This window comes from Pygoscelis adeliae, unplaced genomic scaffold (genome assembly GCF_000699105.1).
Source record: "Pygoscelis adeliae isolate BGI_AS28 unplaced genomic scaffold, ASM69910v1 Scaffold120, whole genome shotgun sequence".
Classification (NCBI taxonomy): Eukaryota; Metazoa; Chordata; class Aves; order Sphenisciformes; family Spheniscidae; genus Pygoscelis; species Pygoscelis adeliae.
This window is the reverse complement of record NW_008824032.1, coordinates 7685753-7711362: the sequence shown is the minus strand read 5'-3', so window position 1 is coordinate 7711362 and position 25610 is coordinate 7685753. Positions and strand designations below refer to the sequence as shown.

At 39.4% G+C, this 25610-nt stretch overlaps 1 protein-coding gene across 1 annotated transcript in view; it reads right to left on the bottom strand.

The window, feature by feature from the left end:
* The window catches only part of NME7 (NME/NM23 family member 7), a 74451-nt gene that overhangs the window by 35280 nt on the left and 13561 nt on the right, over nt 1-25610 (bottom strand). Inside the window, exons 6-10 of the mRNA XM_009330587.1 lie at nt 24635-24842; nt 21216-21321; nt 6277-6341; nt 5355-5423; nt 1389-1490 (exon numbers count right to left, since the gene is read on the bottom strand). Coding sequence (XP_009328862.1) covers nt 1389-1490; nt 5355-5423; nt 6277-6341; nt 21216-21321; nt 24635-24842 — 550 coding nt within the window. The remainder of the gene's footprint in view (nt 1-1388; nt 1491-5354; nt 5424-6276; nt 6342-21215; nt 21322-24634; nt 24843-25610) is intronic.

Genomic DNA, 25610 nt, shown 5'->3' with positions numbered 1-25610 from the left:
GGAAACACAAACAGCATAGGCAGGTCACTAGCAAGAGATCTGAGAGACAGGAATTTAGTTCCCTCCTTTGCTGTTTTCTTGTGCTACCCAGAGAAAGCCATCAGTTTATACATCCCTCAGTTCCTCCGCTCATCAACAGTTCCTTCGGTCACACACATGTTGGATGGCTATGACAGAGCTTTTCCTGTGATGTAGTAAGGAAAAATAGAGAAATTCCCCTTGTATAGGTACACTTGTCTTTAATAACCTAAAGCAGCTGTGATGTTTGCAAGCATATTTTGATTTTGACGTACCAGGCATTAAACAAGCAGAAACATGAAAAGGATATAATAGGCCCAAATAAAACAACTGCATCTTTAAAAGTTTTGAAGACCAGAAACTTTAAATGTGGAATTTGAAACAAAACTGAAACCACCATATTGTATACATTACTACTGATATACCATCCTGCAGTTAAAACTAAGTCAGATAAACAGGTTTGCTTACAAGATGCTAACCCAGCAGAGAAACATTTGTATGTTACCAAACAGAAGGGGAAAAAAAGGTTTGGATAATGCCTTTAACTTGTGCTTTCTGTAATGGAAACTCTGGATCTGAAGAAAGATATATCCTGAACAACTTGTTCTCCCCTTCAAATATTAATCTGGAAATATTAATACGGAAACTGGTAAAGCCACTCAGTCTGCAACTAAAACATCAAATCATAACCAAAGAACATACAAACCCTGACCTCATTGCCTCCATCTTGATATTTCACCTCATGGCTTCTGTGTTGTATAGCAGCCTTCATTGTTTAACAAAAAACTGCAAACTTTTTGAGACAGCACTTACGCTTGTCTCCAAATTGCACACAGTATCATGCATATCCAATTAGTCACCTCAAGAAATGAAAAATAAAAGCTAGAAGCATTAGCATAGCAAACTGGTACGAAAACTTTTACACCCTTTTTTGTTCACTTCCTTCTGAAAAACAAAGGAACCAATTCTCCTTTTACAGTTTCATCCTAGGAGAATGCCAGACTGCAGTGGACTAACATTTGATTTACACTGGCATGCACAAGCAATAACTATTTGTTCCAGGGCTCTGAAGCCTTGTGTTAGAATATTTATGAGTCTTTAACAGAGATTTTTGCCTAGATAGCTTTCCTTTCACACAAATACCATCACGGTATTTTATCATCTGGTTTAGGTAAGATCAGAAGAGTTGCTAGAGGATTTGCAAATTGGTCCACTAAGACTAGCATTTGACCTCCATAATAAGGTAACGCTTACATGTTTTCAAGGAATGCAGCAGGTACATGGCAGCCATACCACACTGCAATATTTTAATTCACATAGACAGCACATCAACATTTTAAGCGTTCCTTATCACTCAATCAAGTACTTACAGGGTCAGAAGGACCACAGAAGTCTCTGAACGCTTTTGGAGGCTCGGGTTGTATAATCTCCATTGCTATGCAAGGGCCCGAACACAACTCTGTAACCATCTCCTAGAAGAGAAAAAAAGACAGGAACAAATCTGAGCTTCTTTGGGCATTAGCAAGGGTTGTATTCCTTCCCAAAACTAGACCCAAACTTACAGGACAGGAACAATTAAGAAATATTGGTGCATTTAGGAAAGCAAAGACATGAAAGAAAGATGTCATTAGTATTCACAACAAAAGAAATGTTTTCCGTTTTGCTACTTGATTTAGAAGGTGGAGATTGAGGTAAATTGGATATTCAGCTTCAACAGGATACTGAATAGCATGCAACAGCATCCACAATACTTTAAATACTTTTGCAGGTACATCATTATTGATCTGGACCTGGATTTCACAGAAGTATCCCATAACTTGTCAAACTAGACTGAATCAACGGAACAGACTTTGCTGGGTATAAGCCTGAAAAAATCACACTATGTTCAGCCAGTTCCACAGGCAGCAATGTACTTTGCAGTGTTCCCTACAGGGAGCATGGTACACAGCCTATCTCTGTTTCCAAATATACACCCGTTTGATGGCTTTAAGTCATTAAAATATCTCTTGGACTTTTGGTTCTCACTGTCTTTTCCTCACGTATTACTACAGAAGCTGAAACACACAAGCCAACAGAACACAACTGAAAGGGGCCTGTGGCACAACCTGTTAGGGAAAGGGTCCTTGATCTGGCAACATTCTTGTGGTGTACTGTTACCAGAATCTCAGTTACACCAAAATCATGTTCCCCTGGACCCTCTGGGAGCGTAAAGAGACATCGTGAGTTCTGAGTGGGTGATGAAAATGGGTCTTAGTTTTCATAAGCTTAAATTAACTCTGGGCATTAGTGCCAATTTGGAGTTTGTTAATTAGAGGTATAGGTTTCACAAGCAGAAAGAACCTATTTTGATGTTCTAGTCTGACTTCCTTTTTTAAAACACGCCCTTATAATTGCATACTTGTCTACAAATTTGGGCAGACAAGTTTTGAACGAATCAGGACAATTAAAAGAATCAAAACCAATGAGGAAAGGGGAAAGGAGAAAACATTCACAGGAAATAAGGGAGGACAGGAAGGACAAGCAAGGTACTGCAATCACACCCACCAGCCATGGGCAGGTCAAGGATGAGCCATGGCAAAGAACAAGAGCATAGAGAGTGGGCAAAAAAGCAGAGGGAAACGAAGGATTAAGTCCTCCTCTGCCTTTTATGAATTGTGATGGAAATTAAATACACAAAGACTCCAAGTCAAGCAGCATTGTTCCAAAGAGTTGGTATCTTCATAACGGATTCCACACTGAGAGCATGTGCTTAATCTCTCCACTCTGAAATTAACAGGGCAGAATTTTAGCAAAGTGCCTCTATCATCAACCTGATCCTAGGAAATGTAGGTAGAAGTATTCCTGAGAGGACATGAAAAGAGTGCAGACCAGTTTCATGCTTTACAACATGAATAAATATTTTAATTTCAAAAACTGTCTTATCACCAATGGATCCTCTGTTAAGAACAGGTCAAAGGGCAATATATTTCATTGTGTTAAGAAAGAGTAAATTGCCACAAAGTCACTACTCTGTACAATTTCATTGAATTCTGTCATCTAAATAACTGTTAACAGGGAAGTAGAGAAAAAACAGGCTTTTAACTTTAGTTAAATCAACTGAATTCCTCTCTGCAAACTGTGTTTTTTCACGTTCCTCCCTTTTCTATAGTTTCTGTATCAGCACTAACATCCCACCAGCAACAGCAACCAACGTGAGCAAAGTTACTCCTGACTCCTTCATTACAACACAAAGCTGAGGACTGAAGACCAGCTGCCATCAACTACAGCACAGAGGCATGTGGTATTATGTGAGACAAGCTTGGTCTACCTTACACAGCCTCATCAAGTCCAGAGCTGAATTTAAATAGCAGACACTTTTTCTCTGGTAAGACTCCCAGTTACAGCTAAATCAAATTTTCTTTAGCAAATAGTTTATTCATTAAATAACATGGCTTGTGGTCAACCAAAACCATTCCTGGAGCTGGATCAAGCTCAAGCATTTTTGATTAACAAAGTGGATTCTGAGCTGACCCAATATAATCTCCCTCCTTTTTTCCCCATTTTCTATTCCGGCTACAGTAGGAAATATAAAGCAAAACAGCACAAAAACTAATCAATAGTATGCAAAATTCCATGCGGAAGATACCAACAAAGCTAAAATTTTGGGCAATTGTTCAGCTTTCTCTTTTCACAGAGAAGTGCTTTATATACAATGTCAAACCTTTATCTGACTGGCAAGGGGTAACCAGAAGAAATGGGAGTACAGCTTTTGAAAAGGATTTCTGGATGCCAAGTATCGTCTGTGCTGAGTTATTTTGGAATGATAAATAAAATTCAGATCAAAACAGACAGTTCTGAGTCACAGATATAAGAGGTCATATTCTTTCTTCAATATCCTATTTCACAACATACTTCTTCCTATTTGGCCTGCACTGACTATATCTATTGATGTTCCCATATGTGCCTTCTCTGGATCCCTTTACCATCATGATTAGCTTTCCCACATTTTCCTGTTTCACAGACATCCTGAGTGCACGGAGATATTAATTTCATTTCATTTCAACTGAGTGAATCCAGCACATATGGCTTGCAGGACAGAGCCCTAGATTCTCACTTTTCTTCAAATCCCATCTAAAACATATCTTCTTTATTGACTTACCACGTTTAAATGTCACTTTCCCTTCTGAGCAACTCTCAAATTAAATTATATAACTAAAATTTGCAACTTATTAGGGGGTCAGAGATTGTACAAGAGAGCTACAGAAGATGGTAGAGAATTTCCAATTTGGTTCAAAGGAGAGACTTTTGCAGTACCACAGGATTCTCTGGGCCCTGAAATAGTGGTCAGATATTACCATATTTGAATTCTGCCATGTACCTACAAGTCTGCCTGTCCAGTCTTCCTTTGGTCCTTGTCAAAAACAGTGTTATCAGAGGAGACTTTAAGAGTACTCCCCAATCTAAGAGTGAACTAACAGTACTCCTAACCTATTTAAAGGCAAGTCTACAAACCCTGTTGAAGTAAGTTAGGCTAAACAATCATAGAGGGGGGGAAAAAAAGAAAATAAAAATGTCATTATCAGAGCAATATTAGTAACTGTCTGGAGTAATATTAGTAACTGTGTAGAAAACTTTTAATAGTTTAACCATTTAAAAATTAATTTGGATAATTTGCATAGTACTTAGCATGGCACTGAAGTTAAACTCATTACTATTTGTAAAATGAACCAAAATCCTCTGACAGAAGGTGATACAGAAATGCAAGCTCATCGTCTTGTATTCCCATTGTTCTATCTGCAGTCAGGAAGTTTTATGTGACAGTACAACAAGGCATAATAATATGTAGTGTCTTAGATGTCCACTGGGATTACAGCATATCTTAAACTTCTTAAATTTTCTGAAGATCCACAAAAGTCAGATCAATAAACTTAAGAATAGGTCAAGATGTCATTAGGAAAGCATTCAAATACAGCAGCCCCATTGTGAACAAAATAATAAATATATATTCTGGTCCAAGCCACTATTGCAGTATCAAATCAAACAAAGATACAGATGTGACACATTCTCATAGCTCTACCGCAATAAAATGTCTTATCTGAGGGTTTGGTTTTTTTTTCCACTCTGTTGTGTTTTACAAATTCTATGGCTGAACAATTTTCACAAAAGACTCTCCTTTCTTACAACATGGATAGCACAATTTTCAAGATGAGTTAGTTTATTTGAGAACAAGCTAGAACTGGTCAATACCAGGTTCCTAAAAGAAATCTTACCACAATCCCAAAAAAGGAAAGATGTGACCGCTTCCTTGTTTAATCATATTTTGTTTTTAAACAGATTCTTCTCAAACTTAGGCTTACCACGTATTCAGCGACGACACCTTTGTAAATCTCATAAAATTCTTCCACATTTGCACGCTCCATGTTGAACTAAGAAAACAAAAATGTTAGCCAGTCTGCCTTAAACAACAAAAAAAATAGACAGACACCCCTTCTCAACCACCAAATATTCAGAATACTTTATGTTTTACTAGGTAAAAGGAATGGCTTTACAGCTGCAATACGAAGTTTGTCAACAACTTAGCCAATGATGCCACAGGCAACATAGCACACAGTATCTTCTTCCACCTTAAATATATGTAGACAACATAGTGTTGGCTGATGCCACCAAGACACGCAAGAGGATCTGTTTGTTGCATAGTAAAGGAAAGGGGCTATTCTTCATTTGTGGTGGGGATTTGAGTCCTAGGGGGATTTCAGTTCTCGAGACTTTTACAAAAATCAAAGGGCAGGACTTACAGGACTACTCTTGGGAACAATCTCAGTGCCAACTTTCTTTAACTGCTGAGGGTGATCAGGGTGTCAAAATCCTTTAAGTATCTTCAAAAGCCTTCCCCTAAATTCACACTAAATATATATTAAAAAAAATTGAGGAAGGATATTAAGAACCATTTCTCTAATCTTAGCCAGTACATTTTGTAAAGATATCTCAAATTGCTCCAAAGAGACAGATATCATTATCCCCCTTCTAACTATAGGGAAAATGAGATACACAGAGGTAAAGTGTCTTGGCTCAAGGTCACCCAGTAACGAGAAACAGATCAGCTGATCAATCAAATAATAAAACACAAATATCACAAGGACAGTGCTGATCCCAAAACATTGCTACACAGTCTGCAGAAGGGTTTGTATTGCAGGAAAACACCTGTGCCTTGATGTGAAATGCACACAGCACTTCTCCAACTTCTGTTTATCAGAAAAACATACACAAAAGGAAACCTACCATCTGCAAAGCTGAGATCTGAAATCCTTCATTGATGATGGCTTTTATAATCTTTCCAACTAGCCCTGAAGAAACACGCAAAAGACAGTATTCAGCAGAATTTACAACTGGAAGGTATTTATGCCAATATACCACTTATTTTCAAACAAAAAACCCCAGTGTTTGTGTAATGCTGTGAGAGGAAGCAGAGAGTACAGCTGAGTTCACATACTCTATGCTCTATCTAAAGTGACATGTTGATGATTTCAAACAATTAAATTCCATGCAGCCGTTGAATCTCTACCAGAAAAAGGTAATTAGTGAAGCCTTTGCTTTTCTCAGATCAACTGCAAAATACCCAGTTGCTTCAAGATCAAGATTTATATTTTTAATTAAGTTCCACTGGCAACACTGATGCTTAAACAGTAATCAGTTCAGCGCACAGGCTGCCTATTTTGCTGTTCTTATACAGCGTTCACCAGAGTGGGGGTCCTACTTTAAGCTAGAAACAATGCAGAATGATAATAAATATTCCCAATAAACCAGCACAAAAGTTCATGTCTTCTAGGGGAAAAACACGTTAGTGCAAAATAAACTACTGCTTCTAAGGTTATAACTCACAAGTATGTTATTGCTGATTGTACTGCTTGCTTTATTCTCTCCAGAATGCATCCTCAAAGACTGAATGACATTGTAAAAAAACACATTAAACTTTGGAGAACAAGAACCACTGAATGTGTATTTTAGATTTGCCTGTGCTTACAAGATCAGGCCATTTGAAAGATTATGTCAGCCAAGCACAGTACCCTGTGAGAGTGAATTTCATAGAATCACTGTTTTTATAGAACGTAAATGCCTGTCCTCTAGTACAATTTGTGAGAAACTACACATTTCTGGACATTTATTCAGAGCAGAATTAATCATAGAAGAATACCTTGTAATGAATGACAACAGCAGGATTTGACTCCTGGTCATTAAATCCTTTTATTAACTAGTCTTTAAATTGCAGGAATTTTTAGCACTGCATAAATTTAGTAGATGAGAATAAAACACATGTGGTATCTAGGTTCTAGCACGCTCAAGACCTAAATTGTACACAGTCTGCTAATACATGTGGCAGAGTATTGGTGAGCTTCCTACCACATGAAAAGGTCAGTGGAAGCTCTGAGTAAATGAGACAGATAGTTGGAGGGCTTTCAAAAATTGTATTTACCAATGAAAATGAAAAAAGCTGTCCGTGAAGTATCCCCCACCATATTTTCACATTAAGGTTTACGTAGAAAAAACCTTCTACATATAAAACAGTGCATACTTCTTCAAAAAAAATCTGCAAACTACTAAAGGGAAAACCTGAGATTTTGGTACATATTCAGTCCACGCAGCTCCTTGAGCTTACAGAATGTAGAAACAAGTGGAGGCAGGTGCAGTTCCTGCCATCCCACTATACTGTTACACCATGGCTCACTAGCACTGACAAAAGTTTCCTTATAACACTCCTGTGAAACCAGGAAAATATATTTCCTCCTTTTTTCCAAGGTGAAAAAAAATAATTGCAGCAGCAAAATGAAGGGACTTGGACAGGTTTGCCCAGGAAATGCAAGACCATGTCGGAGGGAGAAACCAGATGTCTAGTTTCTTTTTGTCCACACTGCTGGAAAGGCTGAGCAGCTCAGACACTTCCACACACAGGTTCCGGTGAAGCAGCCAGCCTACAGTCTTGACTTGAGGGGTGAATTGCCAGTTTATAAAGAGATTAAGTGACTGGCTGGGGATCATTCAGGAAATAAATAAATGAATAAATAATCTGTGACAGAGCATAAACATTTCCTCATTCTTGATTTTCAGAGCCAATACTCCAGTGAACAGCCACTGCTTCACAAGAAACCAACAAAGAGGGAAGAAAGGGCAGTGGCAGACAAATGACAACCGCCACCTGCAGGGACAAGGCTACCTTGGTATGAGAAAGCTGCTTTGCAAGACAGATCTCCAGATCTCTTACACTTTATCAGTCAAGAATGGGCCACTCACGTAGGCCTTCACAGCCAGCAAGAATCTAATTAAAATACTCATCAGTTATCAGGTTCTGGGGTACTATGGAGATCTGCTTTTTACAGAACTTTTGTCCTTTGCAGTTTTATGAGCTGTAAGCAAAATCCATGTTTTAGAGAAACAAAGGAGGACCCAAATATTCAGCTTTCTGGGCTGTTTCTCTACTGAAGTAATTAAGATTTTTCTTCTCTGTAGAGAGGAGACAGGCTCCTTTAATGATAGAAATCAAAGTAGGAATGTATTTTGCATAAAGATCTTTACTACAAGGTTCATTTAATAATTAACTGTGATAAACCTATCAAGATTTTCCTCTACTTTGTATTCCTGAGTTCACTCTCACTCATCAGAGCAACAGGGCACCTTGTTGCTCCAGACAGATTGCCCACGACTGCAACACCCAGGAGGCTTAACCAAAGGAATTACTGTCACCATCGTACACAGATAGATGTCTTGCCAAAAAAATTCAAAGTGCCTTAAAGACGAGGCATGAGATTTCATTTGTGTTTGCAAAGCGGGATGTTAGCTCCACTTCCCAGATTTGGGAATTGAGGCACAGGAGGAGAAGCAAGTTGCCAGTGGCAGCACAGATCTACAAATCCAGTGACTTGGCCTCCCTTGTCCCAGTTTCGGCAATACACATATCACTTCTCCTAGGGACACTTTCCTTTCAAGTTCTACCTGAACCAAAATAGAAACAAAAAGCATAGAGGCAATCCCCAAGCAACAGAAGAGTGGAAGCGCAAGGCTCGGCTTGGGATCTCTTTCAGGCTTTCAGCCAGTTGCATGACTGAATTGGGAGGTGTCCTCTCCCTTGTGGGCAGATAAGGCTGAGGAAAAGAAGAAGAACTGATTAGACAGAGTGCCATTTCAGCAGCTTTCGACAATTTGTTTTCAACTTTAAAATCCAGATCTGTAGTGAAAAAACAACTTTTTAAGGACCCTTCAAACAGGACCAGTGAATGCTTAAAATGTGATTACAGTAAGAACCCAAATCAAAGCTGCAGATTAGGCACCAGTTATGATGAATTTTCAGTCACAAAGCACAAAAGAATCAGAAGCATTACTAAATACAACTGGGGGAATTTAGTACTAATCCTAACAAACATGAGAGAGAGCGAGCGCGTGCGTGCACACACTTTGTGTCTCCTAGGCAGCATCATGTTACTATGCACCTAATACACAACAGATATTCTTCCAACATATTTTAATCAGATAAAATTGTAAGGCACCAAGACCTCATCAGTTACATTGATCTTCTACAATTTGTTGCTTTACAACACACAATATTTGAAAGTTGTACTTCATTAAGCAGCAGAAAATAGCAGGGAAGACATCAGACTGAAAAACGTTACAACTGTTTGCAGAATTATGGATTGGGATAAAATAAAACAGTTCATGAAAGTCACTTTTAACCTAACAGCACTTTAATTATTGGGATGTAACAGCTGTGTTACCGGGACCTACCAGTCCCAGCACACTATGAACCACCAGCCCTACGACTAGGGATGTTACATTCTCTTCCCTTTGTTCTTGGCCTGTTTCCCAATTTAACCACTCCACCGTTAAAAGCTTATTAGGCAAGACTTATTAGACTGCCTTCAAAGCAAGTCAAGCACTAGCTTCCTCATCTCAACCTCTATATGTCATTTTTTTAATACCCTTCCAATAATTAAAAAGAATTTAATTATTGGAACGACAACAATTATTGGAACGACAACAATTATTGGAACGACAACAATTATTGGAACGACAACAGTTTTTTGACAGGAATACACAAACTGCTGTGACTGATTAGACCAGTGATCCACCTAATCCAATAACATCTTTCTAGAAGTAACCAGTACCAGGTGCTTAAAGTAGCACTAACTATAAGTAGCAATTTCATGTCATGTCTGTTTTTGACATTTTAAAATGCAATTTTGCTTCACAGTATAATGAAATTATCTGATTCCTTACTGCCAAGTGTCAAAGTCCTGTCCCAAAACTCCAGAGAATCACGACCAGGCTTGACTCCAAGCAAAGTCCTTTCTGAATTCCAAAAGAGGAAAAAGTGGGACTCGGAGCTGGGCCCTCCTGCAATGTACTTCAGTTGAAGTTCTCACTAATCTTTGTCTCAGACAACATTGCAAAACACTGTGCAGTAGGAAGCTGACAGATGTCCTTCTCAAAAAGTGCACTTCTTCCCATCAGTCGATCAACCTACCCCCTGAAGAACAAGGTTTATTTATCTCTTCTCTTAGAGTTTTTTCTACTGAGAAATAACGTAACTCTAGGCATTCTTACTATGCAACATATATACGCTATTTCTAGACTCCCCAGAAGTTTGGTCATAGTGATAATCTGCAGCTATTGATCTCCCAGCCTTGCTGTGTACTGTATGAAAAAAGATATCCAGTCATTTTTGTATTTGTACTCTGGAGCACAAAGAAGTGAGTCACAGAGGGTCTCCTGAGCAACACACACTGGGCCAACAGAGAGGAGAAGGGGAGCTCAAAAGCTATCCAGCCTAACCATGAGGTGCAAAAAAGGACAAGAGGATGCAGACAGAAGATAAAGAGGAACATGTGAGGAAATGATGAGAGAATATTGTTCATAGTGATAGAATCCAAGATTTTCCATCATTCCTCATTTCTCTCTAGGCATTGTATTAAAGAAGAACCTTAAGAAGTTTGAAGGGCAGCTTTACAGATATTTATGGAGAACTCTGTCAACACTGCAGCACTGGTGAAAATCTTTACAAACAATATTCATCTGAAAATACTAAAAGGATGAAGACAAAAGATATCACCACTGCTTTACTGGAGAATAGAAGTTGGCATTTTGCTAGCACAAGAAAAATCATGCCTACAGACAGTAAATCTTATAGGGCACCTTGAAACCAAAACGGTTGAGCGACTGAGAATGGGAACCAACGGGCAGATTCAAAGGGGGTGGAACGTTCAAAGGCTTAATCACAGCTGCAACTTTCTGAACCACTATGAACAAGGCAAGACCACACTTGTGAATGCCAGACAGGACATTAAGACACAAAATGATGAAAAACTGTAGGAAAAAACCCAGTTCTGGGAGTTCTTGCATGGGAACAGATGGGAAGAATCACACTTAAAATTCAGATACAAAAACCCATACAGAAATTCAAGTCAAAGATCACAGCCAGGCTACAGAAAGTATCCAGATATTTGGCTGTGCAGTGTGTGCCATTTGAGAAGGGAATTTGAGGAAGAAAGAAAGATTAAGAAGGAAAGATCAATACCTCTGCAACAGTTATGCTGAACTCAAACTGATGGCTGTATGTTTACAAAAAACCAGAAAGGCTTAGGTTTGTGTCTTTCATTGTTCTTGTGCTAAGAGAAAGCATAAAAAGCAATATCCGGTTTGTTTTTCTTTTTACTTCTTTCTTTGCAGTTGTTCATTATCTTGGATTATATGATGGCATTCAGTATTATAATTCAAAACATTTCTACACTTACTAATACTTCTTTCTTTTTTCTGGTTATCCCTACTGACACTGTGCATGGGACTTTTCATGAACGGTTACAGTTACACAGAGGAAATGGTTAAAATTATGCCTTGTAGTATGCATTAGTCCATGATTATAAACAATAATTTTCATCTACTACTGCACTGTCAATTAACTTAAGTCTGGAGGTTAAAACCCTCAGGAGATCCCCTATAATCTGTTCCAGCCTTTACTAATTTTATATTCCACTTCCTGTGGAAGGTTTGCCAACTCCCTGTCCTAGGTCAATAGTAAACATACTGTAAGCTCTGTCATTTATTTTTGACTTCGCAAAAGACTATCACATTTTCCTACATTCTGTGTCTTGGCTCTTTTCAGACCCAATGCCTTGCCTTTCTCCTTATGCTGTAATTTGAAAAGGGCAGTAGGAGAAGAGACTTCAAGATATTTATCTTTTGCTCCAAGCTACAGTGAAGTTAGACTATGCGTGGCTGCATTTTTTTAATTTTTCTAAAGTGTTCTCAAAAACTTCTGGTAACAAAGGTTCCATTACATCCCCAGATATCAGGCCAGTGATATACTTTGAAGTTTTCCTTCATGATTAGATTAAATCTTCTTTCATCTAAATCAGTAAATCTGCACATATTTTCCAAATTTACGTATAGAAAGCTGTATATCCCCGTCTTTTCCATCTCAGGTTAAATAAATGAAACCCGTCAAGTTTTCATCAACTTTTCATTGGCTAAATCTCTTATTCTTTTTGCTCTCAGTTGATTATGTTATTTTTGAAACAGAGTGCCCAGAAACTGGACATGGTACACAAGCTGGGTTCTCACCAGCACTGAGCAGAACTAGTTACTGAAAAAAAACCTAAACAAAGCATGTCCAACATTGTGAACACTGATTGTGCTTACGATATACCACTATTCCAACCGTTTCTCTACAGACTTTTCACTGACACCCTGCCAGTTCTTCTCTATTTTGTATTTGTGCATTTATTTTCCCTCCTCCACGGTAGTGCTATGCAGTTGTTTACATTCAGTTTCATCCTCTTCACATTGATTCATTTCTGCAGTTCATCAGGAACGTTCTGAATTCTAATCGCATCCTCCAAAACTGTAGCAGGCACTTGGTACCATCTGCAAACACTGCAAGCGTGCTCTGTCCTTCCCCATCCGAGTCATTAATGACAATATTGACAAGAACAGGCCCAAGGATGGGTGACAAGATTTCACTTGTAAAGCCCTTCTAATTTGATGTGCTCATGTCCAGTCCAATGTTCAGGAAAACATTTAAAGCTATGCAGATGCCTATGCTGCACAGACCTAAACATACGAATTACTTCAATAAAGGAAAATTTTGGTTTCCTAACAGCAAGGGACTTTGACGAAGGCACTAATATTCAAGTGAACTAGACTATCTGGCTCTGTTTTACCTTCCTTTATGGAAAGCATACTTAGAGAATTCAGAGATCAGCGAAGCATATTTTCCTTCAAAAAAGACATGCTGGTAAATGTCCATCATATCATCACTATCTAAGTGGTTTAAATGAAATTATAGACTCTTGATTCATCAGTTTCCTTGGTATGAAAGAAATTTCATTAGCCTGAAATTCCCCAGACCAGTCTTAGAATTAACTTTTCTCTAACCCTTTAAGAATAAAAATCCCAAAATGCAGTAATAAAACACTCATTCCTAATGTCTTTTTTTTTATGTTAACACCATCATCCCTGCACAGAGATGATTTTCAGCAACAGGAGCACCACTAATATAAGTTTACTGAACACAACCGGGAAACACTCTCTTTCCAGTAGTAGGAGGATACTTATAAGCTTCAGTAAGGATTGGCTGTGCCATTTGATCTGTTTTTTTTCCCTGAAGTATACCTCCTCCTCTTCCTTCCAGTCTCAAACTGTCAGAAAGGATTTCCAGACTCAGGTCACCTCCCCCTCTACCTTAATCAATTCAAATGTAAAATATATTTTTCATACTTTGAAAAAATAAATGTCACTTCCCCACTAGCCACTGAAATCCAAAGTCAGTCTAAGTTGAGAAGCCAATGCCAAGCTGCTAAAACTTTATGCAGGAAATAATCAAGAAACAACATAGGCTTGGTTTCAAAAACAAACAACCCAAGCAAGGAATATCCATCATTACAACTACAGAAAAGAATTTAAAACACAGATGGAAGTGGATGGGCTACCATTCTTGTGGAAGCTAATTTTTTTTCTAAAAAACGGTGATAAAGTGGTAAAGGTTGCTTTTATCTTAATCACTTTCCTAGCTTCTCTAAAGAGAACAAAACCAACCAACCGAACAAAAAAAAAACAGCACCACAGACACCACCAAATGCTTCAACACCCTACATATGTAATATATTCAAGGAAAACATAAGAAACAAAGTGCATTTAATTTTGCATAAATATGTCTTCTGCCTGGGCAAATCTGTCTCAAAAACAAACAACCCAAGCAAGGAATATCCATCATTACAACTACAGAAAAGAATTTAAAACACAGATGGAAGTGGATGGGCTACCGTTCTTGTGGAAGCTAATTTTTTTTCTAAAAAACGGTGATAAAGTGGTAAAGGTTGCTTTTATCTTAATCACTTTCCTAGCTTCTCTAAAGAGAACAAAACCAACCAACCGAACAAAAAAAAAACAGCACCACCAGACACCACCAAATGCTTCAACACCCTACATATATAATATATTCAAGGAAAACATACGAAACAAAGTGCATTTAATTTTGCATAAATATGTCTTCTGCCTGGGCAAATCTGTCTGCAAAAACACGCCTGCATCTGAAAGCATAGTGCTTTACTAGGTAGCTTTCCCATGATTGCAGCACTAAGATTGCCATATTGCATGTGGGACTATCCAGAGGTCACCTCTCAAACAATCCACTGTAGTTCTTCGAAGCATCTGCAAAGATTTGTGTTCATCCCACTTTTTTTCCATTTCCAGATTCTATCTTCAAATAGCTCCTTCCAGACTTCTAATTGTTAAGTGTATCGAGGCTATCACTGATGCCCCTTTGTACTCAACCTTGTAGACAAGATACAAAGAAAAGTTCTGCCTAGAATGAGGTGAGTCCACAGCATCTGCACTTCACCTTTCTATTATGAATATTTATCACAGACAGAAGGTATACTTTCAGATTACTTATGAGAAAATTGCTTTACTCATTTTTTCTCAAGTATGAGAAAACAGCTTTCTGAAAAACCTTGTTCTACTTCTAAGCTTCCTGAAAATCAAAATAATGAGTTACTCAAACTTATGTCTAAAAACCCAGGGTAGAACAAAAAAATTTCCAGAGTTTGTTTATAATTTTTAAAAATCTTATCTAATGAATACAAATCATCGTGATAAAAAACAATGATATAGATACCTACTCCTGAGAATGACAGGTTTGCACCTCTTCTATCCCATCCTCTTTTTCTTTGCCAGCTTATTTCCTTTCCTAATTACATACATGTAACTATACTTAGCACACTACAGAGGTCAGTTGGACATTTTCACAGTGATGCCTTCTCTCTTTCAAAGAGCAACAAGTATATTGGGTGTCAGGAAGAGCTCTTCAGTTGTTTGCAGTCAAACATATAATCTACTAAAATGCTGGATTTTAGTCCTTCTCTCCCCACTCTCTTGTAAAGTAACTTCATTTGAGATCCTACTTAAGTAAATACTGTTTCTGTACCTGCTTGAGACGGAACTACTACCTTTGGTATTCTTTTTTCAAAGTTAGGTTTGCCTCTGGAACGAGGAACTACTCTCTCAAATAAAGTTTTTCTAAGTCTTCGCATAAATAAGGAAACACGAATCATGTGGTTACCTGTCATGCAGCATTTTGTTGATCAATATAAAGGCCTATGAATTTCTAAAGCAGTCCAGTAGGTATTAAGTTAAGATAGGAGCGCTCTCTAAGCTTTATCATCCACTCAAATGTGGTCTAAAACCACATTTCCCCAGAATATCTCTTCCACTTGGGAAGAACCCACTCCTGCTCCTTGTGTTTTCTATGAAACATAAATTTTAGTTGAAGAAAAATGTGGAAGACAGCACTGGAACTTACTATTTTTTTTTTTTATTACGAAAGAGGGACAAACGTTTAACTTACCAGCAATGTTAGAACAAAATCTCAAGCTTAACACATACTAGGAGAACAAACCTGTCTGGATAGCCAGTCTCACATCTAGGAGCCCTCAAGACCATAGAGGCTTCCTTACCTCTAGGCAGGCCTTCCAGTTTGCATTAGGTCCAATGAAGTCCTGATTAGTGGTTTTGCTTTTCAAGTTTGTGGCACAGTTCTGTTCAAATTAGCCCCAAATTTGTTTTTGACAAAACTCTAACTCTAACTCTAACTTTATGAGAACCCATGTCGCAGCTTGGGAGTGCAGAAAAGGAGGGCAGGTTTTCACCTCTCAAGCTCCGTGCTGTAACCTAAGTACAAAATGTGAAATACAACAAACTTCTGACCTCAGCCTTCATAGCCTCATCGTCACTACTTTCATAATTTTCTTCCCTGCTCATTTTTCAAAGGAATTAAGTAAAAGCCACATTAAAGAAACTTTAAACCAGTCGTGAAATACCAAATTCTAATTCCTACAGCAAACATGACTAAACCGTTACACATAAATACATTAAAGTTAATCCCACCCAGTGATCTACAAGGTGCTATTTCTGCCAACAAAACAGTCGAGTCATAACTCTTCTCAGGGCATTAAACTGAAGTTCATCCATTTTGGTGTATTTACAGTTTTGGCTTCTGAGCACTACTGCTAATACCTCCAGATATAATAACATGAGAGGAATTACAAAAAGAGAACGTCTAAATGATTGCAACTGTGACCTTGTATCAGAAGCTCCAAGCACAAGAAGCAAGCGGGTTACAGATCCACACTAAAACTCTCCAATTATTAAACAATTAAGCCCTACCCCTAATCAACACACTGAGGAGCTGTGCTTACTAGTTACCATCCTCCTCAACTGAAAACTGGTCTCAGGAGAAGAGAAGGAGGAAGCTAAAAGACACTGAAAAGCGTGGCAGATTCTAGAGGTGTCAAACCACATCGTGTCTCCCCGACACACCCCTGGTCAGAACAAGTCTGTATGGAGTAGCATCAGGTTGCTTTTGCATTCTTCCAGCTCCCAATAAAGAGGAATTGGACTGCTCTTGCAAGCCCTCTTCAGAGTTAAAATACAACCACCTCACCACTGCCAACTTTCCAGCCAGCCAGGGAAGTGCTTCATCTCCACCGGGAGGAGCTGCTAGGGAATGAGCTAAAGCTGTCTAGTCCAGAGCACTGGGCTACACTGCCTTTAATGGCCTTCCCAGTTGTTTTCCCATCTCTGATCCTCCACAGAAGACACCAGACTGACAAAACAGCTATTGCCTTAGTTCTTTAAGAGGCGTGTATGATACATGTTCCTAGAGGGCCAGCGATACCACCCCTCCAGCATTACCACCACCCTTGACAGCTGAAGTTAAACTTCGCATAACTCCCCTGACACCCTTTATCAGGCCCCAGGGTTCCTCTGCAGCCTGGCAGACACTTTTGGGACTCCTGCTTACAGGACTTACACTCACTTGCGTGAGCTCTACGCCAGGTCCTGCTACAGGTGGTTGGGCTGCGCTGCTGCGGCTACCTAGCAACAGAAGTTTCTGTATGCCCGTCAGGAGAGGGTCACCAAGGCCAGAGATAAAACCAACAGTGATTTTCCACTGCTTTGTCACCGAATAGGAACCCTATAAACCCTCTACGGTAATCAAAGTCAGTTTCTAAGAAAGGACTCTGTCCGAGAATTAACCAGTGTAAGCTAGAGACTAGATCCAGCCTTTTGACAGCAAGGTAAGCTTGCTGAAAAGCCTCCTAGCTTACAGCTGTGGTTAAAGCAAACCATCTTCCAGGATGGAAAAATAGACGATTTTTCCTTCTAAGAATTAGTTATGCAGCGGACTCTGGAGGAAAAAGAAACACTGGGAAAAAGGACAGGAAAGCAAAATTCAAATCATGAATTCAGTCAAATGTTTCTGCAGAAAAAAGGACTAAAGCTCTGTATAAGCTCAAGTATGTAAGTGAAACTTCACGTAATTGTAAATGTATAATGAACAGATTATATTCATGGTAATTAGATAATCAAGTTCAAAGCCTCAGCAGCGCATAGGAAATGGCAAAAAGGTTTATTTTTAGATACTCTATACTGAAAATTTGTGGAGCACAAATCAAATTTGCAATGCATAAGAGGCTCTGCTGCTTCGACCCACATAAATTCCTTTCCATGCCTCTGCCAAACCACCTTTTCACATTGATGGCCACACAGGATTTCCTTTCTTCTCCAGCTGCTGTGTTTCCACTTACATTCTCCCCACCAGAAACAGCAGGGTGTACAGCCACAGCTAGAAGCATTGTTGCTGGGGGTAAGCAAGGTGCTTATTTTTAAGACCACGCAGTCTCCTACATGCAATTTTGCCAAAAGGGCAGCTCACTAGTTGCTATAGCACCTGCTTCAACTGATATACAGGAGATGTTGCTGGTATAACCAGAACATCCTGGGTATCACTGAACACAGCTGCTAACAGCCGTTAAAAGGGAGATGAGATGAGCAGGGCCTCCCCGCTCTGTCGCGGATCGCTGAGCCCAAATAGGTCAGCGCTTCCTTTCTCAAACATTTTGCCTACAGATGCACAATCCATGGGGCCAGCCTGCTCCACTGCCATGTCTCTGCTCTCTAATCCCTAAAGCTGGGCTTCTCCCTTCTTGTCTGCCTGTTTCAGACAGGCAGCTGGGAGTTCTCCTTAGCAGATTGTTTGGTCTCCCCAAACCCTTTCAGCATGCTATTCCCTGACTCCAAAACAGTCTGCACAGGGAAGGAAGAATGGTGGCATTTCCATAGAGACAACCTGCCACTGCCACATAGCATGCTCAAAACTTTAAAAGTTTTAAAATCTATAGGAGGCAAAGGCTATGTTCCTTCAACTTTAAAACAGGTAGTTTAATCATAAGAGAGTAATTTCAGAATTAAGACTTCCAAAAACTGTTGCAAAGCTAGCGCACAGCTCTCTACTCTGTTGTGCATGGTTCTTCCAACCGTGACGATGCAAAGTGCTTTATAAGAAGACCAAGTGTACCAAAAGAGATGCCACTCAGTGATATTTTTGATGTTACTCACAAAAATAGGCTGTTGAAGAATACGAGAAAGAATAAGGAAGACAGAAGAGGACAGGCTAAGAAAGCCAAATCCTCTCCCCTGCGACACTCCTGGCCCATTGGGCTGATGTTGGAGAGTTGGAACTAGTCCAGCTGCAATATGAAGCCACACCAGCGCTCTCAGCCAAAGAGGGAGGCCACCACCCAGCCACAGTGACTCCTCCCTTCCCTAACTCCCTGTCAGAAGCCAGACTTCTAGGAAGTTTTGCAAGACCTCCTCAGTCTCATAAAGTCTTTAAGAGATGCAGCACCTGTGGCTTTTGAAACATTCAAAGTAACATTGGAGAAAACAGGCAGGAACAACAGAGCTTCGTAGGGTAAAAGCATAGCCAGTCCCTGAATTCTATCATTCTTGATATTAATTTAAAATTGATAAAACACTTTGCTGACTTAGAAAAGAAAATTCAGTTTTGATTTCTTCATTCTCTTGAGGGTAGTAATCAAAGCTGTATGGACGAAGAATGCTCACACAAGGTATGCTTTGTCTTTCAAATTTTAGTTGCTGTTTGGCAGCTGTGGTCTGCCTTTCCAGCCCTCTGTGGTGTGAGAGAAAGGACTATATTGCGGATATTAAACTCAACTTTAGTCCAGTCTTTCTAGCACTCACATTGCAAAGCTGGGTGTGCACTTACATTTTCTGTTTATCTGTACCCCTACCTCTTTCTCTCTCTCACCACCCCCACCTCTTCCAGACACTCACACTCCCAGAGGGGAGTGCAAACAGGGCCAGAATTTGTCCTTTGGTGATTCAGAAAAATTCTGAGGTTCAAGAAAAAAGAAAGAAAGTAACAGACAGGGCACACTGAAATCTACAGAAATGAAGAAGATTAAAAGTAGGAAGGGACAACCTGAGGTCACTAAGAGAGAGTCTGAGGCCCCATATGTAATAGAAATTATATCTTAAGTATACGAAAGCACAGCCCAAGCCATCCACTTTGCTATTTTCACAATCAAATTAAGGACCCTAACAATCCTGCCACGGAAAAGTTTGTCCTCTGCAAACATTTAGCTAGGTAAGATCATAGTCCCAGCTGCTGCCCATGTTTCTGTAAAAGAAACATCACTCTGTCTTTGCTGCATGGCAGACTTATCGGTAGCAGATACCATGCAAGGCCTCAAAGAGATAACAGGCATATTATCAGCAGTGAGTGTGAGACTCTTTCTTGTGAAAGCCATTTTTTTTCAGCAAGCTCTCCAGACATCCCACTTGAGGTGTGAAAGGCCTGGAAACTGCTACGGCCACTTCTGCTGTTTCCATTTTAGCTATCCACAGAGAAGTGATTAAAATGTTGCAGTGTGCTTTGCATCCTACTAAGAAAAATCTCAATGCTTTCACATGGCAATGTTTATTCTGCACTCAAAAATACTGTTGCAGTGCCAGAGCCAAAATATTTTACTGCACTCACTGCTCCTACACATGCTCCTGTATCTAAGTACAGGACACGAAAGTGAGATTATTTTTGCGTGGTAACAGTTGGGCATTAAACATTTCCAATACTCATGTGGGGAGCTCACAGGGCATTCTCCAGCACAGAAAGCTTCATGAAGTCCAACAAATGCTTTAGGTCTTTGGCTCACTTTCCTAGAGTAAACGAGTCCTCTACTTTCCATCCCCACTGCATTTAGCAGAACAAGATTCATATCAGCACAAATCTCCCTTTGCGAGTAGTTTTAATGCAATGTGTTACTGGGTGAGTGGAAGGCCCTGCAATATGGCCAGGTGTCCTGCTTTCACTCTGCTGTGAGTATGCTAACCTCCAGCAGATGGTGGGCAGACAGGAGCAAGGACGTGGTAAGCTGTCACAGTAAGATTCATCTAAACCTCATGTATATTTTTATCCTTCTTTTTTTCACCTCTCCCTTCTTATTTTTCACTCTGCTGTGAGTATGCTAACCTCCAGCAGATGAGTGTGGTGGGCAGACAGGAGCAAGGACATGGTAAGCTGTCACAGTAAGATTCATCAAACCTCATGTATATTTTTATCCTTCTGTTTTTCACCTCTCTCTTCTTATTCTGAAATTAACAAGTATCCACATGGAAAGCACACGAGCCACTCCTCATGGAACTGAACTGCAGAAATACTAAAGGTGTATGAAAGACAACGTATCTGTATACTTTCGCATGTACTATGAAATATACCCTGTGCTCTTGCAGTCTGATTCTCCCAAAAAGGGCACAGGAATGATCATGGATACAATGAAGCACACATTGCTTTCACCTCCACTATCTGCATTGCTTACCTTCATTAACTGCGTGAGGCTTAATAATGCAACAAGTACAGTTTGTGAATTTTGCACTGTTGACTGGTCCACGACCTCCACTGGAGGGAAAGAACAACTCCAGCTCCTGAAAACAATTGTAATTGAATACATTTTAGATTGATCTAGCTGCATACATCAGCTTTTATCGTTAACAACATCTGAAGTATCCATAATCACAGAAGATAAACCTTAATTATAGATGTTTGTGCTACAAATGCTTTTTCCCTATAATAGTCTCTCAAATATATCTTTCCCTCTCTGGCACCATTGCTACAATCATAAAAGCAAGATTTGAATATTTCTTGCAATGTCTTTCTTTTCACTTCTGCAACACAATCCATTTCCATTCAGAGCATTCAAAATGCTGCTGCCACAATCATTTGGTAGAGGTATTCCCAGCTTTCTGAATTCTCTCTCTCTTTCCTCAGTATCTTTCCCAAATCCACTCCCATATACACATATTTTATCTTCCCTCTTTTCACATCATCTTTTCCACTTTATGAGCAAAAATGCAACTACCATCCATTTTTCACTATGTTTTCTCTCCATATAGAAAATTGACCTCCATCTCATTTGTTTACAATTTTTCCCTTTGTCTTAAACAACTAAACTTTCTCTAAAATTGTTGACTCACTCCTCATGCCTTATTGACTCCTTTTTTTTTTTTAAATCTTACTGAATTGAAGCTGATGAACTCAATTGCTCTGATTTCTGGGATGAATCAAAAGAACCTCTTTGCCTCCAATCACTTCCTTTCTTCCCACCATCACTACTCAAGTATCATATAGCTTGGGTCTTAGACCATACTGGAGTAAGCTTGACAGCCAGGTTTCTTTCCTCAGTGATATTTTTTCATTGTTCACTGCCAGCTTCACACGTTTTCCATACCATTTATTCACATATGTTACACAATCTGCCAATTAACATTAGTCAAATGCTCCAAACACAGATTTCATTTCAGACCTATTGGTCAAATTCAGTAAAAGAATTGATAAATTTCTATTTAAGGGAAATAATAATATCCTGGAAATACTACTACCAAATCTATCTGATTTTTTCCTGTGTAACAGTAGCAGTGCTAAAGGCCATTTCCTGGAATTGTCTCATTTAATTTATTAGCTCAATTCAGACGGAATATCCCCAGTCTTTAGCTCATGGCACTCTGACGATTCCTGTAATCCTTACTTGAACAATTAGAGAATTCAAACTAATGGATCTTTCCATAGAAGGGAAAATGGTTTTTGTTTTTCTCCTAGCAAATAACCCACATTTTAAGTGGGCATATCTGAGACAAAAGGGTTCATTTCCTACATCCTTCTACTGATAAAATGCTGCATGCTTCAAAGACCTTGTCCCACTCTGTTAACTAATGTTTACTCTAAAAGAAGCATCCAGGAAAAGGCAGCAAAATATTTACAATATTTAACACTTTGTTTTATCCATTAAAAGTCATAAAAGGAAAGTAACTAAATAAGGCTGAAGGACTAGGATAATGAAATGCCAAACTATAACCAAGTGAAGCCTTAAAAAGAAAATTCTTTTCCTTTCCCTTTATTCCTGATCTAAAGAAATTCCAAAATTTGGCCTGCATAGAGACACCAGCTTAGAGTATACTAGAGGCATACTTTCACTTGCCATTTAGCCCCCAAAAGAACAATGCAGTCTTTCATTCTAACTGTTCAGTTTACAATACATTCATTAAATGTGGCTGAGACTTCAGTTTTCCTTCAGAAGAGTTTGTTTAGGTCCCTTTATCTTATATTTCTTTCTTTTCAGCAAAGCTTCTGCAAGGTGCAGCCAACTAGGTTCCATGGCAACTGCTATACAGCCATATAATACTGGGCCTACTAAATTAAAATAGGCACAGGGGTATTAAATTCACAATTTTGGTTGATTTATTGAAGGTTGGTATCAGTAACACCACAACAATACACACATCTGAAAAAATTCAGCAAAATAATCCCACAGTCATAAAAACGCTGCAGATGAATGGGGCCTTCAAACAGCGTTTCAAAAATAATGAAACGCAAAAAGAACAACAAACTTAAGCCAAAGCACATACTTATGCTTCTAATAAAAATTTTATGCTAATAGATACTCTTTCCTACACTCTCAGTTCAAAAGCTGGCACAGTTGTCATGGCAGTACACAGGAACAAAGAGAAACTTTCACCCTTATCTACGAAGACATCTAGCTGTTTAACCAGAACTACAAAGATTTTTCTGACTGTAATTCCCCTTCATCAGAAAAGATCAATTTCATCCAAACTCTTTCTGACTCTGTACCATCTTCATCAAGTCTGCCAGCAGAAAAAGTACTTCAGGTCCAGCATATGATTTCTTGTCAAAACCAGAGGCACACGGAGAGGATCCAGCAGCCCAGGCACAGTGCAGATACGTGAGATGAGTGCTTGACCAGCAGAAAACCGCCTTCACTTTGCAGTTAGCTTGCTATGCCATGCAGTCTAACAGCCAACCAGAAGAAGAGGCTGACGAGCTCTGTCCTCACCACCAGGATAGTCTCTACGTATATCTTCTAGCCTACAGTACTTGGCAGCTTATTAGGTATTCCGGGGCACGTCTCTCTCCAGCTGTGCTATTGCAGCTGTTCCAATTTAAATAGCGGAAAGACTAGGATCAAGGAAGCAACAACTGGTATCTTTTCCCTGCTGGTCTAGAGCTAATATACCACAGCACAACACCAATCAATCATGAGGTAAACCTTATTCTTCCCACCATTTATCAGCATATCTACCCCATAACAACACCCACAAAGAGTCACCTCAATTCTGTAGAAATGCTGGTAATACCTATCACTCAGTCCCAGGGTTTTTTTCTTAGCACTAAGGAAAGACACACTGCAAACAAAGCAAAAGAGAACCAAACTCCTCAAAGCCAAGCCCACTGTACTACCTCTCAAAACACAAAGCACTACAAAGTGGCCTGTTTTCATAATTATTCATTCTGAACAATAACAGCAGAGGAAAGTAGGCTGCAGGCAGAGGACTAGCGAGGACTGTGGAGGAGAACAGATAAGCGAAACACAGCAGGGCACAAAAGGATTTAATTGTTTAATCCTTTTCTTTTTATGACCAACATTGGTAGGCTATAGGTAGATTACACAGACTATGCAATTAACTCAATGTTTGTGATGTACAGAAGACATTAAAAATGACCAGGCATGCTCTCCTGATCAAAGTGCCCACAGTTCCCCTTCGTGACAGAAAGAAACAAGATTTCTGTTTTCAGGCAGTTTATTTTTCCATGCTAAAAAGGATCCATGAAGAATATCTAAACTAGTTCTGAATGCAAGTGGGGAAAAAAATGAGGAATTCCTGACCCAGCCGTTACCAGATAAAGTAAAAATAAACCTCAGTCAACAAACAGTCAAAAACTTACTTGAGCAGCTGAAGCAACCGAATCTGGGCCATGAGCTGCATTTCTTAGGCCATCATGTCCAAAGTTCGCTCTAATGCTGTCTGGTGCATCAGTCTGAGCCACCGCAGAGTTTGCTGGCCCCAGTAATGTTTTCCATTTACAAACTGCATCATCTCCTAAGATTTCCATAGCAACAATGGGACCACTTGTTATAAACTGGAGAAGCTCACTGCAAAATGGAAACAGTACATGGTGATCCACACTACAAATTAAAACCAACAAAAACATATGATCCAGTGGAGATGCTCAGAATGCAACTCGACGAGGCCTTGAGCAACCTGATCTAACTTTGAAGTTGGCTCTGCTTTGAGGAGGAGGTTGGATTAGGTCATGTGCAGACATTCCCTTCGTATTATGGTTGTAGAAAAAGAACCAGACAATACAAACTCACTCAAGCTACTGTGTAATATGTTAGATTTCAAAAGAATTTTTAAAAGATCAGTACTGGCAACAGCAAAACAGACCCTGCTAACCGTTTGTCTGACAGGAACGATTCCTAAGCATGTCTCTTCTGCTCAGCAGGATTTCAGGATTCTCACACATGACCTCTGTGTGTTCCCCACTGACACAACTTCAGCACTGCTGTCAGGATGGATTGCTCCACTGCCCCATCAATCTCTCCCGTGGATTTTGCCCATACAAAATCCGAAGTGGGAGAGAAGGGAGAAGCAAGATTTGGAAAGTCTGTGGGGGAGAGGGGACTGAACCACGAAGTGAGTTATCACATCCTGGCATAAGCAGATGTCAACTGATTTTAATGGGATGAATCTGAGTAAGGAGAAGAGATTGTCAGGAGCAGCCTGCCTCCTGTCCTGACCACCTCATTTACACGGAAAACAACCACCCAAAATTGGAAACCCAAACATTCTATTTAAAAACTAAACAAAACACCATAACTATGATTCTATATCTTTACAAAACATGCATACCAACAAGC